Here is a 16,014-nt window from a genome sequence, read left to right on the forward strand (position 1 = left end):
GCCTGCGCGCCAAGGGCTGCCCCTGCTGTGCGCCTGCGCCGTCCGGGGATTTAAACTGAGCGCACGGAGACGGGCAGGACAGGCGGCTGTGGACTCCCGGGGGTTTGGTTATCGACATCCATTTGGGCAGCACAGTACATGGAGAATTCGTCTCCCGTTGGATGAGGCTTTGGTTAGCTTGTCAGCGGCTTACCCGCGGTTTTTATAAATAATTCTACCAGGGAGGAAGCAGGAAGTTATCATACCGGCCGCTAGAGGGGGCAGCGCAGTTAATTGAAAGGTCTGACATCTCCGTAAGCTGGCAGCATTTCAGCTCCGTTTTTACCAACGCCGTTGAAAAGCCTTGTCCCGCGCTCACAGCAGCTCTTGTGCGGAGCTCTGTCAGAGCCTGGGCTGCTCAGCGTGCTGGGGTCCGGGGAGTCACAGAGGAGAAAACGCGTTTATATCGACATGCATCTGGGGAGCACAGGGAGAAAACGGAGTGTATCATGCTACAGCTTATACTTTTCATTCAGGTGCAAATATGTGTGGGTGTCTGTGAAATCGTCACATTCGTCAGTGATCTGTATTGTTTTACTCCTGTTAACGTGGCTGTTTGCTCTGCTCTGCAACAGCCGTCCTGCAGCTGCAGCCCTGTCCCACAGCAGCAAGGTGAAACCAGCAGGTTTATAAAGTTTATAAAGTATAATTTGCACTTCTTACTTATTTAATCCTCATTGTAATGTACAAGATAAGGGCGTCTGCCAGAAAAGATTTGTAAATTAAATTGAAAAAAATATTACATGCTTTTTATTCTTATAAATTACTTTAAAACCACCGTATTGTCACGCAGTCGGTGGTAATTTAGTACAAATAGTTAAAAGTTTCAGCGCTGTTTACATTTTAATGAGGTTCAGTTTCAGGGCAACGTTGAAATCCTGTTTTGTCTCAGAGTATCTGGAATCAAAGGGGCTGAGTATTGTTTTAACAAAACTGCAATAAATATTGTGAGCTACCGTTAAGCTTACCCAATACAAAGTGAGGGGGGGGGGATTCACATCTATATTTTTATTTAATATAAGGTGATTGCTTATTTTTGCTTTATTTTAGAGAGATAATATTTTTATTTCATTCACAGTTCTTTAGCATTACTGTATTTGTGATTCCAAGAAAAACTACACAAAACCAAGCTTTCCAATCAGACCCCCGAGTGCACTGCGACTCCGCTCGCTATTGGTCCCTGCTGCTGTCCGTCACTTGCGTGAGGCGTGGCTGGGAGCGTCGGCAGCCCCCCGAGGTGGAATAAGTCTGCCGAGGTGGGCGGGTGCGAGGCGGGATTGACGGCCGACAGCCCAGTCAGGAGGGAGAGGAGGGGGCGAGGGGCGGGATGGCGCCCTGGGCGCGCGAGCGGTTGAAAGTCCTTTCTGAGAGAGCGCGCGGGAGGGAGAAGCAGGCGGGCAGCTACGAGTTGTTACTGTTGTTGATTAGATCTCATCTGTTTATCTGGTTTATTTTAACTGTTTAAATAGTTTGTCAAGGAGGGCGAGAAAGTGGACGTGGCCTTGCGTGCGTTTTCATGAGTCTGTGTTGTCGAGTGTAAGCGGAAAAGAGCCCGTCGCCATGAGTGCGGCCGTGTCCCAGCAGGTTTGTGCTGTTTTAGTCACGGTGGCGAAGTGTTCGTAAAGACCCGCGGTTCGTGCTCTGGGGGGACTGTGTGCTGCTGTGCGGCTGTCTGGCCTCCGAGAGGGCTGGGTCCGGGCGGGCTGGCGGTCTGGACGGGCCGCAGCAGCGCCGCCAGCGGAACCGAGCCGTCTGACCCGGGATGTGTTCTCCGGGCCTCGGGAGGAAAGTCTGCGGTTTGTTTTGGTTGCTGGGCTTTTCGTGGCAGCGGCTCTCTGCCGCCTCGGCTGGCTCCCGGCCCGACCGCTGGGGGGCGCGCTGCTCCGCTCTCGCGGTCCGGCTTCTGCCCGATTGTCCCGGTGGTTCAACGTGCAAGCGGGGTTCATAGCGGGGGCTCCTGCTTCGCCACTCGGCCTGTGTCTCCGGCTGGTGCGCTGCCGTCTCAGTCCGGGGTCTGCCAGGGCGGTCAGACTGTACAGGGCCCGACGCGAGTTTCTTCCGAGCAGTCGGGACCTCGGGTCTGATCATGGGCCCAGTCGCTGGGTGTTGTAAGCCCGCCGCGCTGTTGCTGCAGATCTGAGCTGCTCCTTCTCTGGAGTGTCGCACTGCCGGGTGGAGGCACTGTCCTCCACTCGCAGAGCTCAGAGCAGACCCCCAGGGCGGTTTCCATGGGATCACAGGGGCAGTAAGCCCATCAGCCAGATGGGAGGAATGGCTGTGCTCGTTTGTAACCTTGTTGCCGAACTCGGCTGTGTCACCGCCAGCCGGTCAGTGTTCAGGTTTCTCCAGCTGTGCGGTGTTGTAACTGTAAGCCAGCCTGTTGATGTATAACAGTGAAGTCAATCTGCAGTAAATCATGTCTAACTATAGCGATGCTCGATACAGATGCTACCCCACGTCCTCGGGACCCGTCTGTGGTGACGCTGCGCTGTGCCGTCGTGCCCGTAGGTAACGGCCACCCGTTTTCTCTCCAGGCGCCGGACGTGCTTCCCGTGGAGGAGAGCGACTCCGACAGCGGAAAGGGCAGCTGCGACCTGAGCCCCCCTGTGCCCACAGGGGGCGCCCCAGCGATGGCTGAGAGCAGCGAGGACCAAGGTCAGCGGGGCCGGGGGGTATAACGCTACAGAGCTCTGAGGGCTCTGCAGTGGGGTCACTCTGAACCTCCTGAGGCTCTGCCTGCCCCGCAGGGGGGATTTGTACAGTTACCCTGTGTCTCATAACCGAGCAGTTTGACGATGGTCCGGACCGTTCGGAAGCGAGCGTCTTGTGTGCGGCGCCTCGGAAGGTCCTTGTCAAAGACGTCTTGTGTTCCAGACTCGGACGGCGAGGTGGCTGTGAAGAGGAAGCCGCGGGGCAGGACGGCCCTGAGCGACAGCGACAGCGAGGCCGAGCGCGAGGAGGGAGGGGGGCCGGCCGAGGCTCTCGCCCTGTCGGAGTCCAGCGAGGAGGAGAGGCAGGAGGGAGGAGGCGGGAGGACAGGACAGCGGGCGAGGAGGGTGGCGCAGGCCGCCTGGGACAGTGAGGACAGCGAGGCGGAGACAGACAGGCAGGCCGGCAAGGCACAGGGAGAGTCCCCTGCTGGGGAGACGGTGAAGCGGAAGGAGAGGTCCGAGCATCGCCGGGAGAAGGACAAGAGGAGGGCAGAGGCTGCGCAGAGAGCGAAGAGGAACAGGAGGAAAGAGGTACGTACAGGGCGCAGCTGGGAAGATGCAGCCCTGGGCCTGGAAGGGCGGCGAGCACAGGTGTGCCTGCGTCAGACAGGTAGTGCTCCAGCCAGCTTTGTCCTGCTTGCCCGGTTGGCTGTCAGTGCTGTGTCAGGGGAGAGCTGCTCAGCAGACTTCATAGTTAACAAAAATATTGAATGTCTTTGGCTGTCCTGCAGTCTTAATTTATCCTGGTCCACAGAAACATTTTAAATACACTGCATGTTCTTAAATTGTCTAGTCACTGATTGTTGGACAGGTTTTTATGTTAACTTTTTGTGCTTATTTTAAAATACTTCTGAATGAGTGATGTGTAAGCTTATATCGGTTCTGTGACTGCACAGTTTGAATGTGGATTTAACTGGATGGGGCATCAGTGAGGTTTGGGTGGGGTGTGTGGCTGATTCGCTAAACAAGGCCAACATTAGGACAGCAACCACTTCACTCTCTCCCTAATTTAGGAGCCCACTGCTCCCCCCTCCTTTAATGACAGTGGCTGCCTCCTCAGAGACAGTGACCTGTTTGACACAGGTGTGGGGGAGGAAGAGGAGGAGTCCCTGGAGGCCATCAGAGCAGCGATGAAAAACAAGGTGAAGAAGCATAAGGTGAGCAGAGGTCATGACATGGCGACTGCAGGACTCTTGTCTGCACTGCTGTGTTGGGGGAAATGAGGAGTTAAACCTCTTTTCACTTCTGCACGTTTGACTTTAGTCACAGAGTTCTTTAGTGCTGGCAAAAGTGTCTAATGCTCTTCTGTAAAGCAGGGTCCAGCATTTTATTGTCCAAGAGGGTCTCGAGCACTTTGTCTCGGCAGATTGAGGTTTGTGTACAGACGTGTTTTTCCTGTCCCCAGGAGAGAGCCGGGAGGGAAAAGGAGGAGGCTGAGGGGGTGTGTCAACCAGAGCGGAAGGTGAGGTGACCTTTGAACTTTGCGTTCTTGTTGTAGAACGCTGCTTCTGTTGCTCGGTGTCTGATTCCTGTGCGTTTCTGTCCTCTCCTCTCTGTCAGGAGAGGAAAGCAGCCCGGGCCAGCAAAGAGGCCATGAAACAGCTGCACAGCGAAAGCCAGAGACTCGTACGAGGTAAGAGCCTGTCTCTCCCTGTTGCTGACTGTCTAGCAGTGCTTCTTCACCTGGGGTGCAGCCGTCCCTCCTGGGGGTGTGAGATGTGCCAGATATTTTAAATCAAGAAACCAAATTAAGCACAGACACAAAAGTATAATAACTTTGTTTAATCAGTCCTAGGTATTTTAATGTAAACAGGAAAAGGTCAATGCCAGGCTGAAAGGAAAAGAAGAGAGGCAATGTTTTGGCTATGGAGCCTTCAGGTGTGGACATCTGTGACACCTGAAGAAGTGTCCACAGCCAAAACATTCTCTGTTCTTTTTCTTTCAGCCTGGAATAAATCTTTACCTGGTACTTTGCAGCCTAAGCATGCTGACACAATGACCTACTTTGACGTAGTGTGTACTTCTTCATGTAGTCTTTATTTACTTCTCTAAGTAAAAGAAATGTATTATTCTGACTCATTCACGTATATATATATATTATATGCTATAGATAAAAAACTGATTTCCTTCAGCGAAATTGGATAATGGGTACAAGCACAGATTCCGAGAACCATAGGGGTTCAGTCTGAATGTTAAGAAGTTAAGAAGTGCTGTAAAGGCTAAGAACCACTGGTGTATAGCTTTCTGTCGGCTGTGAGATATCTGTGCTCCTGGCTGTTTCAGAATCTTCCCTGGGGCTTCCCTATCACCTGCCTGAGCCCAAAAGCATTGACCAGTTCTTTCGGAGGAAAGCCAGGCCCACGGGCCCCGCCATGGCACTGCTCAAGTAAGGACCCCTGCAGTTCCCTCTTGTACAAATATTGTGCATGTTCGTACTTATCCAGACCTACTCTATTGTTAAAACCGTTTCTTTCAGGTCTGCAAACTACCATCCCCGCATTTCAGAAGGTCCTACTACACCTCAGCCAGCCCAGAACCAGCTGAAACCAGACCAGCCACCTGTTGTACAAGACCTGACTTCTTCACAGGTGATCCCAACACAAGCCGAGTCGGAACCAGCTGCAGCAGCAGAGCATCACTCTGAAGTGGTGCCGGATCCAAAGGAGAGCCAAGCCAGTGTGGACCCGCCATCAGCTGCGCTGAACCAGAACAAAGACTCCCCCGACTCTGGGCTTGCTGACAATCCAGGCCTCACTCTGTTGGAGTGCAGTCATGGTGAAGCCCTGCCCTCAGTAGCACAGGGAAAGCAAGCAGTGCTGGAACAGGACCAGAACCCAGATGCACCAGCCCGAGCTGCACAGCCCGGCTCCGAGCGAGGGGAACAGCAGGAAGAGGCCGGGAAGCAGCCGCAAGGAGCCTCCCTCGTTCCCAGCAGCAGCCCGCTCCCTGTCGGAGAGCAGGAGGGCAGGGGGCTCCGCAAGGACAAGCTGGCCCGGCTTCGAGAGCTGGGCCTCGACCCACCGCCCAAACCCAGACTGTGCGCCGACGAGGGGGCCTTCGTCTGCCTGGAGCCTCCCGCTGTCAACTCTGGTAAGAACGTCCTCTCACTTTGTCAGTAGCTCTGCTGCTGTCGCTCGGTGTCTGTCCACTGTCACAGTCCACACCCCAATCTCCCTCTCCCCGGCACCCCACAGCTGCTGGGAGGCAAAGGAGAGAGTCCTGTAAATCCCACTAATTTTCACTCTTACCAGTTATTTCGTTATACAGTAGGCGAGCTGAACTGTCTCGTAATTTCAGAAACCTGTCCTTGAGAAAAGACAGGAGTGTGATGTGTTCTTCGGGAACGTGAACTGTATTTCTGGCTCTGGCCGGTCAGTCTCGGGCTTGTCTGTCCCTCCCGTCAGCCCTGGAGGCCCTGAAGGAGCGTTTCCTACGCCATGCTCAGCCCGTGTCCAGGCCGCGCGGAGAGCATGCGCTGCAGCTCGGCATCCTGCGCAAGGACAGGGCGCCCTCCGGCCACGAGGAGCTGGTGACCGACACCCTGACCGTCACCGTGACGGAGGGGGAGGAGGAGGTTGTGCACACCAAGCCAGGTAACGTCCCGCAGGCGCTGCCTGGCCCGCACGTTCGAGCCAGGGATTCGCAAATTCACAGCACGCGTTCAGCACCACGTCACGAGCCGGCCTCTCTCCCCATCCTCCTCAGGGGAGAAGCTGGTGCTGCTGAAGTCTCGCCTCCAGCAGGCCATGGCGCAGCGCAGGCTGGAGGAGCGACAGAGGCGGGCGGCCCTGCAGAAGCTGGACAACGAGGACTGCGAGGAGGAGGAGGAGGAGGAGATGACCGACGAGTCCGAAGGAGAAGGAGAGGTAACGGCTTGTGTGTGATGACCGTGCTGCGCTGGATTCACGACCAGGACCGAAACATGGCATTTTATTGCCCTGACGTTCTCAGGCAGCTACTAAAAACGCAACCCTTTCTCTATATGGGTTAGGATTTACAAATATCTGCAGAAAGCATGTGTCCCTGGACCCACCCTTTCATAGACCAGAGACGACTCTGCCTAAGGCTGTCTGTGACAAATTATAGCCAGCAGCCATATCACCCTGCAGCTCACCACTGGCAGCCCCCCTGAAGCTCAGCAGGTGTGAGCCTGGTCAGTACCTGGATGGCAGACCTCCTGGGGAAAAGGCTGCTGCTGGAAGAGGTGTCAGTGGGGCCAGCAGGGGGTGCTCACCCTGCGGTCCATGTGGGTCCTAATGCCCCAGTATAGTGACGGGGACACTATACTGTAAAAATAGGCACCGTCCTCCAGATGAGACGTAAAACCGAGGTCCTGACTCTCTGTGGTCATTAAAAATCCCGGGGCATTTCTCAAAAAGAGTAGGGATGTAACCCTGGTGTCCTGGACAAATTTCTCACTGGCCCTCACCAATCATGGCCTCCTAATAATCCCCATCTCTGAACTGGCTTCATGTCTCTGCTTTCCTCCCCACTGAGAGCTGGTGTGTGGGGGGCAGACTGGTGCACTATGGCTGCCGTCTCATCATCCAGGTGGGGCTGCACACTGAGGGTGGTGGTTCACACAACGGACATGACGTCTCTTGTAAAGAGAGAGGGCAGCGCTGAGTGGAGAGTGGAGTGCACGTGTTGAGTTCTTCAGACATTTTCATGAACTTTCTAAAACCTTAAAGCAACACAATGAGGTTGTCTGTGAAAATAATTTGTTTTGCCCACACTGAGGTCAAAGAAATATGCTGTCAGGTGCTCCAAGCTTTCCAGGGGTGTGCTTCTATAAGAATATTGCTTTGTATGTGAGTTGTCCACTCTAAAAGTATTTTTATTTAGAAATGTAAATATGAAGTCTATATTTTAATTAAATTATGCTGTTTCTTATTATTTTTGAAAGTGTATATATAAATACATATTAACTTTTAATATGGCCAGATAAATTATGGTTTACCTCACACTGGTGTTTAGCTCTCACCTTACTACAGGTGTCATGTCCACTGTGAGAACCTGTTTTGAACACATTTGGATTTGTGCAGTCTGTTTCGTTTTTATGTTTTGCTCTTCTGGGAGACCAGAGTCACCTGGTAAGTTTGTCTTTCAAGGAGAAGGCGCAGAGCAGTGAGTGTCTGTAGAAGGTGTGCCTGCTGACAAGGTGAAGCTGCTTTGTCACGAGTTGCCAGTGAAACTTCTGGCTGATTGTTTGATATGCTGGGTTGTTGTGTCTACACCACCATTTGCCTCTTCTCAAGTTCATTGCCCTCTTAGTGCTGTCTTATGAGTTTACCCCTCTTGTACACAAGTCTCCTCCCCAGGTTAGGCTGGGTGTAGGAGGCCAAGTTTTCCACCACTTTGTAGCTGTCTTCTGTATTGACCCGAGTGCTGGTCAGAAAGCTCGATGACTGGACAGTAATCCTAAGGTATCAATATGAGGTTTTGTAAGTTTTAAACTAAACTAGGCTTCACAAGCATATTTTATTATTTAAGTATTGGCTCAAGAATAGATAGACACAGAGTAGGTATTAAAGCACAGTGAAGACAGCCAATCATAATTTCAATCATTTAAAAAGTGATGTCTCAAGATGGCCTCACAGCAGAACCAATAAACCTGCTTGTGTGTTACTAATGCAACAGCCTGACGCAGGGTGGCACCGCCCTCACAGGGGGCTGTAACGGCAGCTGACTCTTTCAGTGAATGAGGCCTAGCGTGAGAGGAGCCTGCAGTTTAAGGGTCTGTATTGTTTTTTGATCTCTAATGGCATCTCTCTGCTCTCCTTGTCTGCAGGGTGTGGAGTCCCTGCTGGGCCGGGAAGAGGAAGGGGAGGAGGGAGTTGAAGGCGGTGATGCTCCAGCCAAGAGGAGCTGCTCGCCACCGCCAGACCCCCTGGCCACTGAGGGCACCCTGCTGCTGTTCGCGGGGAGCTCCTGCTCACGCACTGGGTGAGCAGGGGGACAGGCAGGGGATTTTAGGGTAGTTGTTGATACTCCCTTGTGAGCTGGGGGGAAGGTGACCTTTTTGTTTGGGTCCATCTGCTGCCAGGGTGATTTGAGAACCACGCAGAGGAACCTGCCTGAAACTCGGGGAGACTAGTCTGGATTTTAAAGCCATTTCCTCTTCAGTAGATCCTTCAGAAGATTGTGGACGCTTATCTGTGGCGTAATGGTCCTCCCAGGCAGGGGATTCTGGAGCTGCTCGGAAGCGCTTGGTTGTATTTGTGTGCTGTAGCTGGAATGAGCTCTCTCCCTCTCTCACTCACAGGGAGCAGACCGTGGATGGGCTGAGAAGAGCTGGACCAGCTGGGCTGGAGGGAGACTCCAAACTGGGTGAGTGATCTCTGCTGTGTGTTGGCCTGTGGACTGATTCAGGGGTCAAGCAAGGAAGGAGTGTCAGTAAGTCAATATAACCTGACTCTCCACTTTGGACAGGCTTTGAGGAGCCACTTCATTATCGCTGTTAATATTTACACAAACCCATTTTAGCTAAATCTAAGCACAGAGCGCAGAGCTGTAATGGCACCCTGTGTGTTGCAGAAGACGACGACTCTCTCTCGCTGCCCAAGGACAGCAGCCACAACAGCAGCTTCGAGCTGGTTGGCTCCATGATCCCGTCGTACCAGCCGGTTGGCCGGGCTACGTCGAGGGGCGTGACAGCGGGGGCGTTCCGCTCCCCGTCTCCAGGCCTGTACAGGCCCGGCTGCCTTAGCTCCACCTCCAAGGTGAGTGTTCCCGAGCTCCGGCCTCCCAAGCTTCTTCCTGAATCCATCTCTTTGTGCCGAAGCCAATGGGAGGTCCATCTCGCACTTGAATCTGCACTCTCTCGCACCTTGAACCCACTCCCTCAGCCTTTCTCTGTGCCACCCATGCACTGTGCCCTCTCTTCTCTCGCCGTTATTCTCACGGAACTGTCGCTTTCTTTCAGAGCTCGGGCAACCCTTCCTTCTCCCTGTCTCTGCCCGTGGAGGACTCCCAGGACCTGTACGCTGAGCCCGGGCCCTGTGCCCTGGGAACTGGGGACTCTCAGGGGCGCTTCTCTCTGGAAGAGGATACTCACAGCCAGCTGCTGGATGCTGATGGCTTCCTTAACGTAGGGCCACGGGGGGCCGGGCAGGGCCAGTACCAGAACCAGAATCACAAGCGCCAGCTGATCTTGGATAGCCTGGACGAAAATGCCATGGATGCCAACATGGGGGAGCTGCTGGGGCTGTGCTCAGGCACGTTCAAACTGCAGCCTGTCACCAATGAGGGCAGCCTCAGGGGGGCGCCGGAGGCCCGGGGCCTGTCTTCTCAGGATGAGAACATGGGGGAGCTGCTGGGGCTGTGCTCGGGCCGCTTCGCCACACAGGACTCTGCCACTCGGGGAGGAAGTGCGGCGGAGCGGCAGTCTATTCCAGCGCAGGCGCAATGTGGGGGCGCCAGCTCGGAGCAGGACGTGGATGAACTGCTGGCTCTGTGCTCCGGGAAATTCACCTCTCCAGGTGAGGACTCTGTGCCGCGTGGCGTGAGGGCTGTACGTGCTCATAGCTGTGCTTGTACTGCAAGGGATGTTGAAGGTGTACATGAATCACGTTCCTGTCCTTTCCCCTGCAGACCCCTCGCCCGCCGAGAAGTCGCCCGGTCCCGCTCCACACACAGTCCCCGAGCCTGGCGTCAGGTACGACAGGCAGCAGGGGGTTTCAGGCACAAGACAGCTGGCAGTTCCCCATATGAGTGTGACAAGTCACTCAGCTGACCACCTCACTGCACTTTCAGGGGTGTCCAGTCCTGCACCTTTTCCAGGTGCCTTTTGATGGTAAAAGACCTGTAGAGGTGTTGACACACCTAAGCTTTTCTTCAGGTTTGAAATTGTGGGTGGTTTATAGAGAACTAGAAAACCGCCTCGATGACCGTTTGGCTAAGGCATGCTAGAGAGAACAACGTGCTCTGCACGAGAGAGGTCACACTGTACCTGGGGCTGTTTTTGATCATGGTGCTGTTTCAGAGGGGACCACCAGCAGCAGGAGGAGGAGGAAGATCGGGAAGAGGAAGACAGCGAGTTCCACCTGCTGTCGGATGTGGGAAGTCTGAGTAGTGACAAGGTGAGCCCGGGTCTGATCAACCACCATAAGCGCGATTGACCCCAAGGAAAAATCAATCGCACCTCGATTCCTGGGTAGGCCCAGATTGAGCTGAAGCAGCACTGCGACAGGCTCCTACTCACTGAAGGGCAGTCTTATAGGAGCTTAGGGAGGCCTCAAGCGACTATCATTCCTTTGTAGGAGGAGAGCGAGAGGGAGGAGGAGTGCGAGGAGGAGGAGGAGGATGAAGAAGAAGCTTTAGTCCAGCGGGGATCAAAGCGCAAGCTGTAAGTAGAGCTGTTGCGGCATGTAGGAAGTCTGAATTGGTCCACTGTCCATTATAATTTTCTGTGGTCTTGCCGGTGCTCAAGATTCTCTTAGGATTTCTTCAACGTTTTGCATTTTTTGGGTCCCTCGGGGTCTGTATTGTGTGGATACCAACCCCTCTCACTTTCTGTCAGGCGTCTGGCGGAGTTTCTAGAGGAGGAAGCTGAACTGTCTGGCAGTGAGGTGGACAGTGAGGATGAGTATGAGGAGGCCGAGGGCAGCGAGTACGAGGAAGACGAGCTGCAGGAGGAGCTTCCATCTGATGAAGAGTTGCAGGACCAGGTCAACAGGATCCACATGTGAGTGTCCTTGGCGTGGGCAGGAGTGGATCTGGCTGACCTACAGCAATCCGGCGACTTCTGCTTTATTTGGTTATTTCAAGGTTCAGTAATGGCTTCCTTGGTTTGGACAGTTTATCTTCTTTCAGTCTGGAAGAGACAGATGTCATGTTGCTATAGTAATAATTATTTTGAGTTAAATTAGTAACTGAAACATCTTTTCTCACGAGTCTGTCATATTTAAATCGTGTCCTGCTTTGCTGTGCTATCGTGCTGCCTTGTTCTGGAGCTGAAGGGGCTCTCTTTTGAAGACGGGTTGATGGGCTGATTGATCGATTGGTTGCCTGTGCTCTGCCCGCAGGAAACAGGTGCTGGACGATGACAAGCGGCGGCTGCGTCTCTATCAGGAGCGCTACCTGGCTGACGGCGACCTGCATTCCGACGGGCCGGGCCGGATCAGGCGGTTCCGCTGGAGGAATATTGGTTAGTCTCCGAGAGTCTGGGAGGGAGTGAGGGTGAAGGGAGGGAGAAACTCTTTTCTTTACTGTAACACCTGCCTTGCATGATTGCAATCAAATCGCTGTTAAACAACAGGGAATTCCAAATTGCGCAAGTATAATGTGCCTGTGTAATAAATACAATCTCCCTATTTGTAGCCCATGATCCACGGTTTGCATTTCTGTCCCCGCAGATGAGACAATCGCAGCTGGGCTGATGGGTGGAGAGGATGAGGGAGAGGAGGAGGAAGAGGAGCTCGATGAGGCCGAGATGCAGAGGAGGAAGGACAGGCTGGAGAGGGAGCTGTGGCTCCAGGAGCAGGTCTGTGTTTCTGTCACCCCGAGCATGTTGAACATCGTGGGGGACACTGGTGGCCAAATGTGTGGCTTGGGCTACCTGCCTCAGTGTCCCTTTCCTCGCACAGGCAAAGAGCAGCAGCAGAGCAGGGGAGGAGGAGGAGGAGGAGGATATAGGAGAGGGCAGCCAGTTCATGAGGCTAGCCAAGAAACTGACTGCCAAGAAGCTACAGCAGAAAGGTGAGCACCTACCAGTGTTTCCTGTACAGCTGAGCACTGGTTTTCTCCAGTTTATAAATAAAACTGCGTCGGACACTGACCGGCACTGAACTTCGTGCTGCTCTTCCTCTCACGTGGCTCCTGTGCTGCCTCTCTGTTCTCAGAAGCCCCTGTGGTCCCAGCAAAGGAGAAGCAGGTCTCAGTGGAAACGCCATTCCAGAGGCCTGCCCCACCCAGCCTGGTCAGTCTGTCTGCTGTCTGTCTCTCAGACACTCCTCCTTGACCAGTACTTTCTCACATCTCTTTCTGTTCTCTATCCCTCGTTCGCTCTGTCTCTGAACCCTGCCTGTGTCCCTCCACCTAGATGAAGAGGGGCTCTCTTCTTAACCAGCCCAAGGCAGTGCTCCAGAAACTGGCCTCTATCTCGGACTTGAACCCCAATGCACCCCGGAATTCCCGTGGCTTCCTGTTCCAGACGCTGTCTCCGGAGAAGGCGGCGGGGGACAGAGGGCGCCCCTTGACAAAGGTACGATACAGGGGCAGATTGGATTTTAATGATCACCGTTGAGGTTCTCAAGCAATTTGGAAAAATCTGGGATTCTAAAAAAAGGTACAAGCAGGTAACATGATCAAGGAACTTTTCTTGTTCAGCCAGGTTGAAGTGCCCTGTGCGGTTTTCTCCTCAGTTTTCTCCTGGTTCCTGAGGAGATGTTGAATGTTGGAGGATCACGCCACTAGAATGCAAAATCCATCCTGTATCAATTTCTGGCCCTACGTTTTTGCCGTGCTCAACGAACCTACTTATTTGACATGAGATGAGTTTCTTTTCCACCATAATTAACCATAGCCGTTAAATTTGAAAAGAAAAAAGGTGTTTTATAAAGTTTTTTTTTACTTGCACCTGACGTCTTTGACACTGCAGTCTACGCTGCACAGCTAATCCCCCTACTCCGTGTCCTGTTCTCTTCTTTCACTCTTCAAGCTTATTTATAAAGTACTTTTGTGTCACAAGGAGGTGCTGTGCTTGGAGGACCCAGAGCACAATCTCAGACAGAGCTGCCAGAGTTGAGCTCCGGCTCAGAGAGAGCACAGGCTCTGGTTCTTTCTGCGAATGGGCATTGCCTTTCGTTTCTATGCTGATGTCCAAGTTCTCATTCTCTGAAAGTTTGAAATCGCTTTTGAGCAGCGGAAGGCTGTTGTTCAGTGCCTGGTGTCCCCCCAGGTAAAGAGAGGCCAGGCAGAAGCTCCGCTCCCAGACGCAAAGCGGCCCTGCAGAGATTCCCCAGCCAGACCCCAGAGGAGCATCTTCCGCTACCTGGAGAGCTGAGGGCTGGACCGGCACCAATGGAGGGCCCATCTGACCACACTGCCCCCCCTCCTCACCCCCTGACTCGCACAGAGCCCACCCTGCCGGGGCAGAGCTGTTCCTACAGATGCTAGAAGACTAGCGATGATGATGATGATGATGGTGTCTTGACCACCATTATCACAACAGACCACAGATGTAGACGTACCTCAGTGACGCCCAACATGTAGAAACTGGTTTCACCAGCTCAAGCAACATTTTCTACAACCAGTGGGGATAGAAACCCTGTGTTTTTCGGGGCTCCCTGTGGGTCTCTGCCATGATATAGCAGCGACCCCTCAGGGGCACGTGGTGTCCCTCATACCAGACTGGAGAGCTCGGGCCTCAGAGGACGCCCCAAGCCCCGCGGCCCTTCCCCCTGCCGATCACATGTCCATTAATTGTTTTTATGTTGTAAATTATTTTTTAAGCCTTTTTTCAGATGTTTTTAGGCTGTATATTAAAGAGATTATAAGAATTATAGGTGTGTGGTTGCCTTGCTCTGTGTTGAAGATGCAGGATTCAGGTTAACCTGCAGTATGGATTTTAAAATAATTCTGAAAACTTTGAATATTTTTTAATGTTTGGGAAGATGGAAATCGTAGTTCTCTCCGTAAAATACACAATAAGGCAGACGGAGCTGGAGCAAGGCGTGTGCTCACTGAGGCAGGCTGTTGCTATCGATGACCAGAGTGCTGTGTGTGGGCCTCAGGCCTGTCATTCTAGCTGCTAAAACAATTGTTGAGCACAGCCATGCTGAAAGTACTGATGTGTCCGCAGGGCCGGGGAAGGCAGTCCAGTCAGGGGTGGTACTGGTCTTACTCTCGGACTGTACGGGGAATTCATCCGCCCCACTAATCAGTTTTCCGTAGCAAGCCTGCCTGCGGTGGTGGCAATTTTAGTTTGTTAGTGAATTAATTGCTGTGTTTGATGGGGCTTGTGGGAGCCACACCATACTCGCTGCACTTAATGAGCGATAGTCACTTAACATCTCATTAATTAGTGGTGATTTGCAGGGCTATTGACAAGCCCAATGGTGTTGTGTGTTGGGGTGGGGGGCTAATTATTGAAACGGTTGTTGGGAATGCGCTGTCCTGCTCTGGCGACAGGAGGCTCCGTGTGGATCGTGCTCTCGCGACAGTCAAAGCACAGCTGGAAGCTCAGGTAACGATACTTCAGTCCCATTCAGGCTTGCAGTACTGTACTCTAATGTCCTAAACTTGGGTAAGAAATGTTTTTTCAGTCTTGCTGGATGCTGGCCATGCAATGCAGACGGTGCTGCTGTTTCTTTAGGTTTTTGGGGATAAAGGCAGAAGTCCAGAGGCCTTGTGGCCAGTGAGCTCTTAAAGACCCTGAGGGACCTAACCACCTGAAAAAAGGGTCCCCTCTTTTCCCCAGACTTTTTTAACAGCATGAGTTCTGATCCGGCTGCAGGCCAAGAGGAGCTGGACGTCAGAACTGCCGTCGTGTTCTGGCAGACTCTTGCTGCGGTCTGCTTCCATTGATGATTTTTGTTCCTGAATTATCAATCAGTTACCAAGGTGATTGCTGTTTCTTACACTACTGGTTGTGCAAAACTACCAGTGCAAGAGATAAATTGACTCACCACTGCCCCCCCACGCTGAGCTGCATGATCAATGTCCCCCCCTCTCCCTGCACTGCCAGCCAACACCGTCTCAAGAGTCCGTTTTCCTCCCTCTCTGTCTTCTTTCCTTTATCTTCCATCTTCTTTATGGCCTCTGTCCCTCTCACCCTCTTCTGTTTTTTTCTCTGTCCTTTTCCCAATCTCATTGTATTTCAGTCTTGCCTTTCTCTCCTATCTTTTTCCCTCTGAGTTTCTCTCCTTGGCCAGCAGGGGGCAGCAGTGCAGAGCACAAACATTACTGAAAAAGCTACAGTAGCAGGGGGCAGCACTGAGTTCCTCTGTGTTGACCTTCCCTGCCTATTCCAGCAGTACCCTTCAGTCGTGCTGTAGGAATACCTCCCTTGGGAAGTTACACTGGGTGTTCCCCCCTAGTATGTGGGGTATGAAAGTTATGAGCCAGATACGGGTTGTGTGCTTTTAGCGTATGTCACCTGCTAAAAGCTTCTGCCAGAAATCATGATTGCTGCAGCAGAGAAATGGCAGTTCTTCATCTGAGAGTTGAAATGAGGATTGTGGTGCACACCCTCAGCCCTGGGGTTACAGGAACTGTAGGGCTTGGGGCAGTTCACACCCCTAGTAAGTGACCGTGAGCTGGA

The 16,014-nt window shown here is 52.8% G+C and overlaps 1 protein-coding gene across 3 annotated transcripts; it reads left to right on the forward strand.

The window, feature by feature from the left end:
- Window positions 1-57: 57 nt before the first annotated feature.
- clspn (claspin) lies at window positions 58-14,251 on the forward strand. 3 transcript variants are annotated; one of them, XM_088602328.1, is made up of 24 exons: window positions 58-172; window positions 2,574-2,694; window positions 2,914-3,281; window positions 3,764-3,907; window positions 4,156-4,212; window positions 4,311-4,383; window positions 5,034-5,136; window positions 5,227-5,840; window positions 6,155-6,343; window positions 6,456-6,616; window positions 8,542-8,696; window positions 9,016-9,080; window positions 9,288-9,472; window positions 9,676-10,231; window positions 10,344-10,407; window positions 10,735-10,831; window positions 11,012-11,097; window positions 11,272-11,436; window positions 11,777-11,898; window positions 12,107-12,234; window positions 12,338-12,449; window positions 12,593-12,669; window positions 12,793-12,954; window positions 13,651-14,251. In XM_088602328.1, the coding sequence occupies exons 2-24, from the start codon at window positions 2,670-2,672 to the stop codon at window positions 13,753-13,755; spliced, it is 3,813 nt and encodes a 1,270-aa protein (XP_088458454.1). In that variant the 5' UTR covers window positions 58-172; window positions 2,574-2,669; the 3' UTR covers window positions 13,756-14,251. The 3 variants fall into 3 exon arrangements, with proteins under 3 accessions (XP_088458454.1, XP_088458453.1, XP_088458451.1); XM_088602327.1 differs by having other exon boundaries at window positions 132-280; XM_088602325.1 differs by lacking the exon at window positions 58-172 and adding an exon at window positions 302-1,623.
- The last annotated feature ends 1,763 nt before the right edge of the window (window positions 14,252-16,014 follow it).

This window comes from Lepisosteus platostomus, chromosome 13, assembly GCF_059453375.1.
Source record: "Lepisosteus platostomus isolate fLepPlt1 chromosome 13, fLepPlt1.hap1, whole genome shotgun sequence".
NCBI lineage: Eukaryota > Metazoa > Chordata > Actinopteri > Semionotiformes > Lepisosteidae > Lepisosteus > Lepisosteus platostomus.

Bases quoted from the DNA above. Each gene is read 5' to 3' on its own strand.
- clspn (XM_088602325.1), top strand. From the start codon at position 1,600: ATGAGTGCGGCCGTGTCCCAGCAG. The intron at 10,832-11,011 runs GTGAGCCCGGGT...ATTCCTTTGTAG, and splicing joins GAAGTCTGAGTAGTGACAAG to GAGGAGAGCGAGAGGGAGGA. The intron at 11,437-11,776 runs GTGAGTGTCCTT...CTCTGCCCGCAG, and splicing joins CAGGTCAACAGGATCCACAT to GAAACAGGTGCTGGACGATG.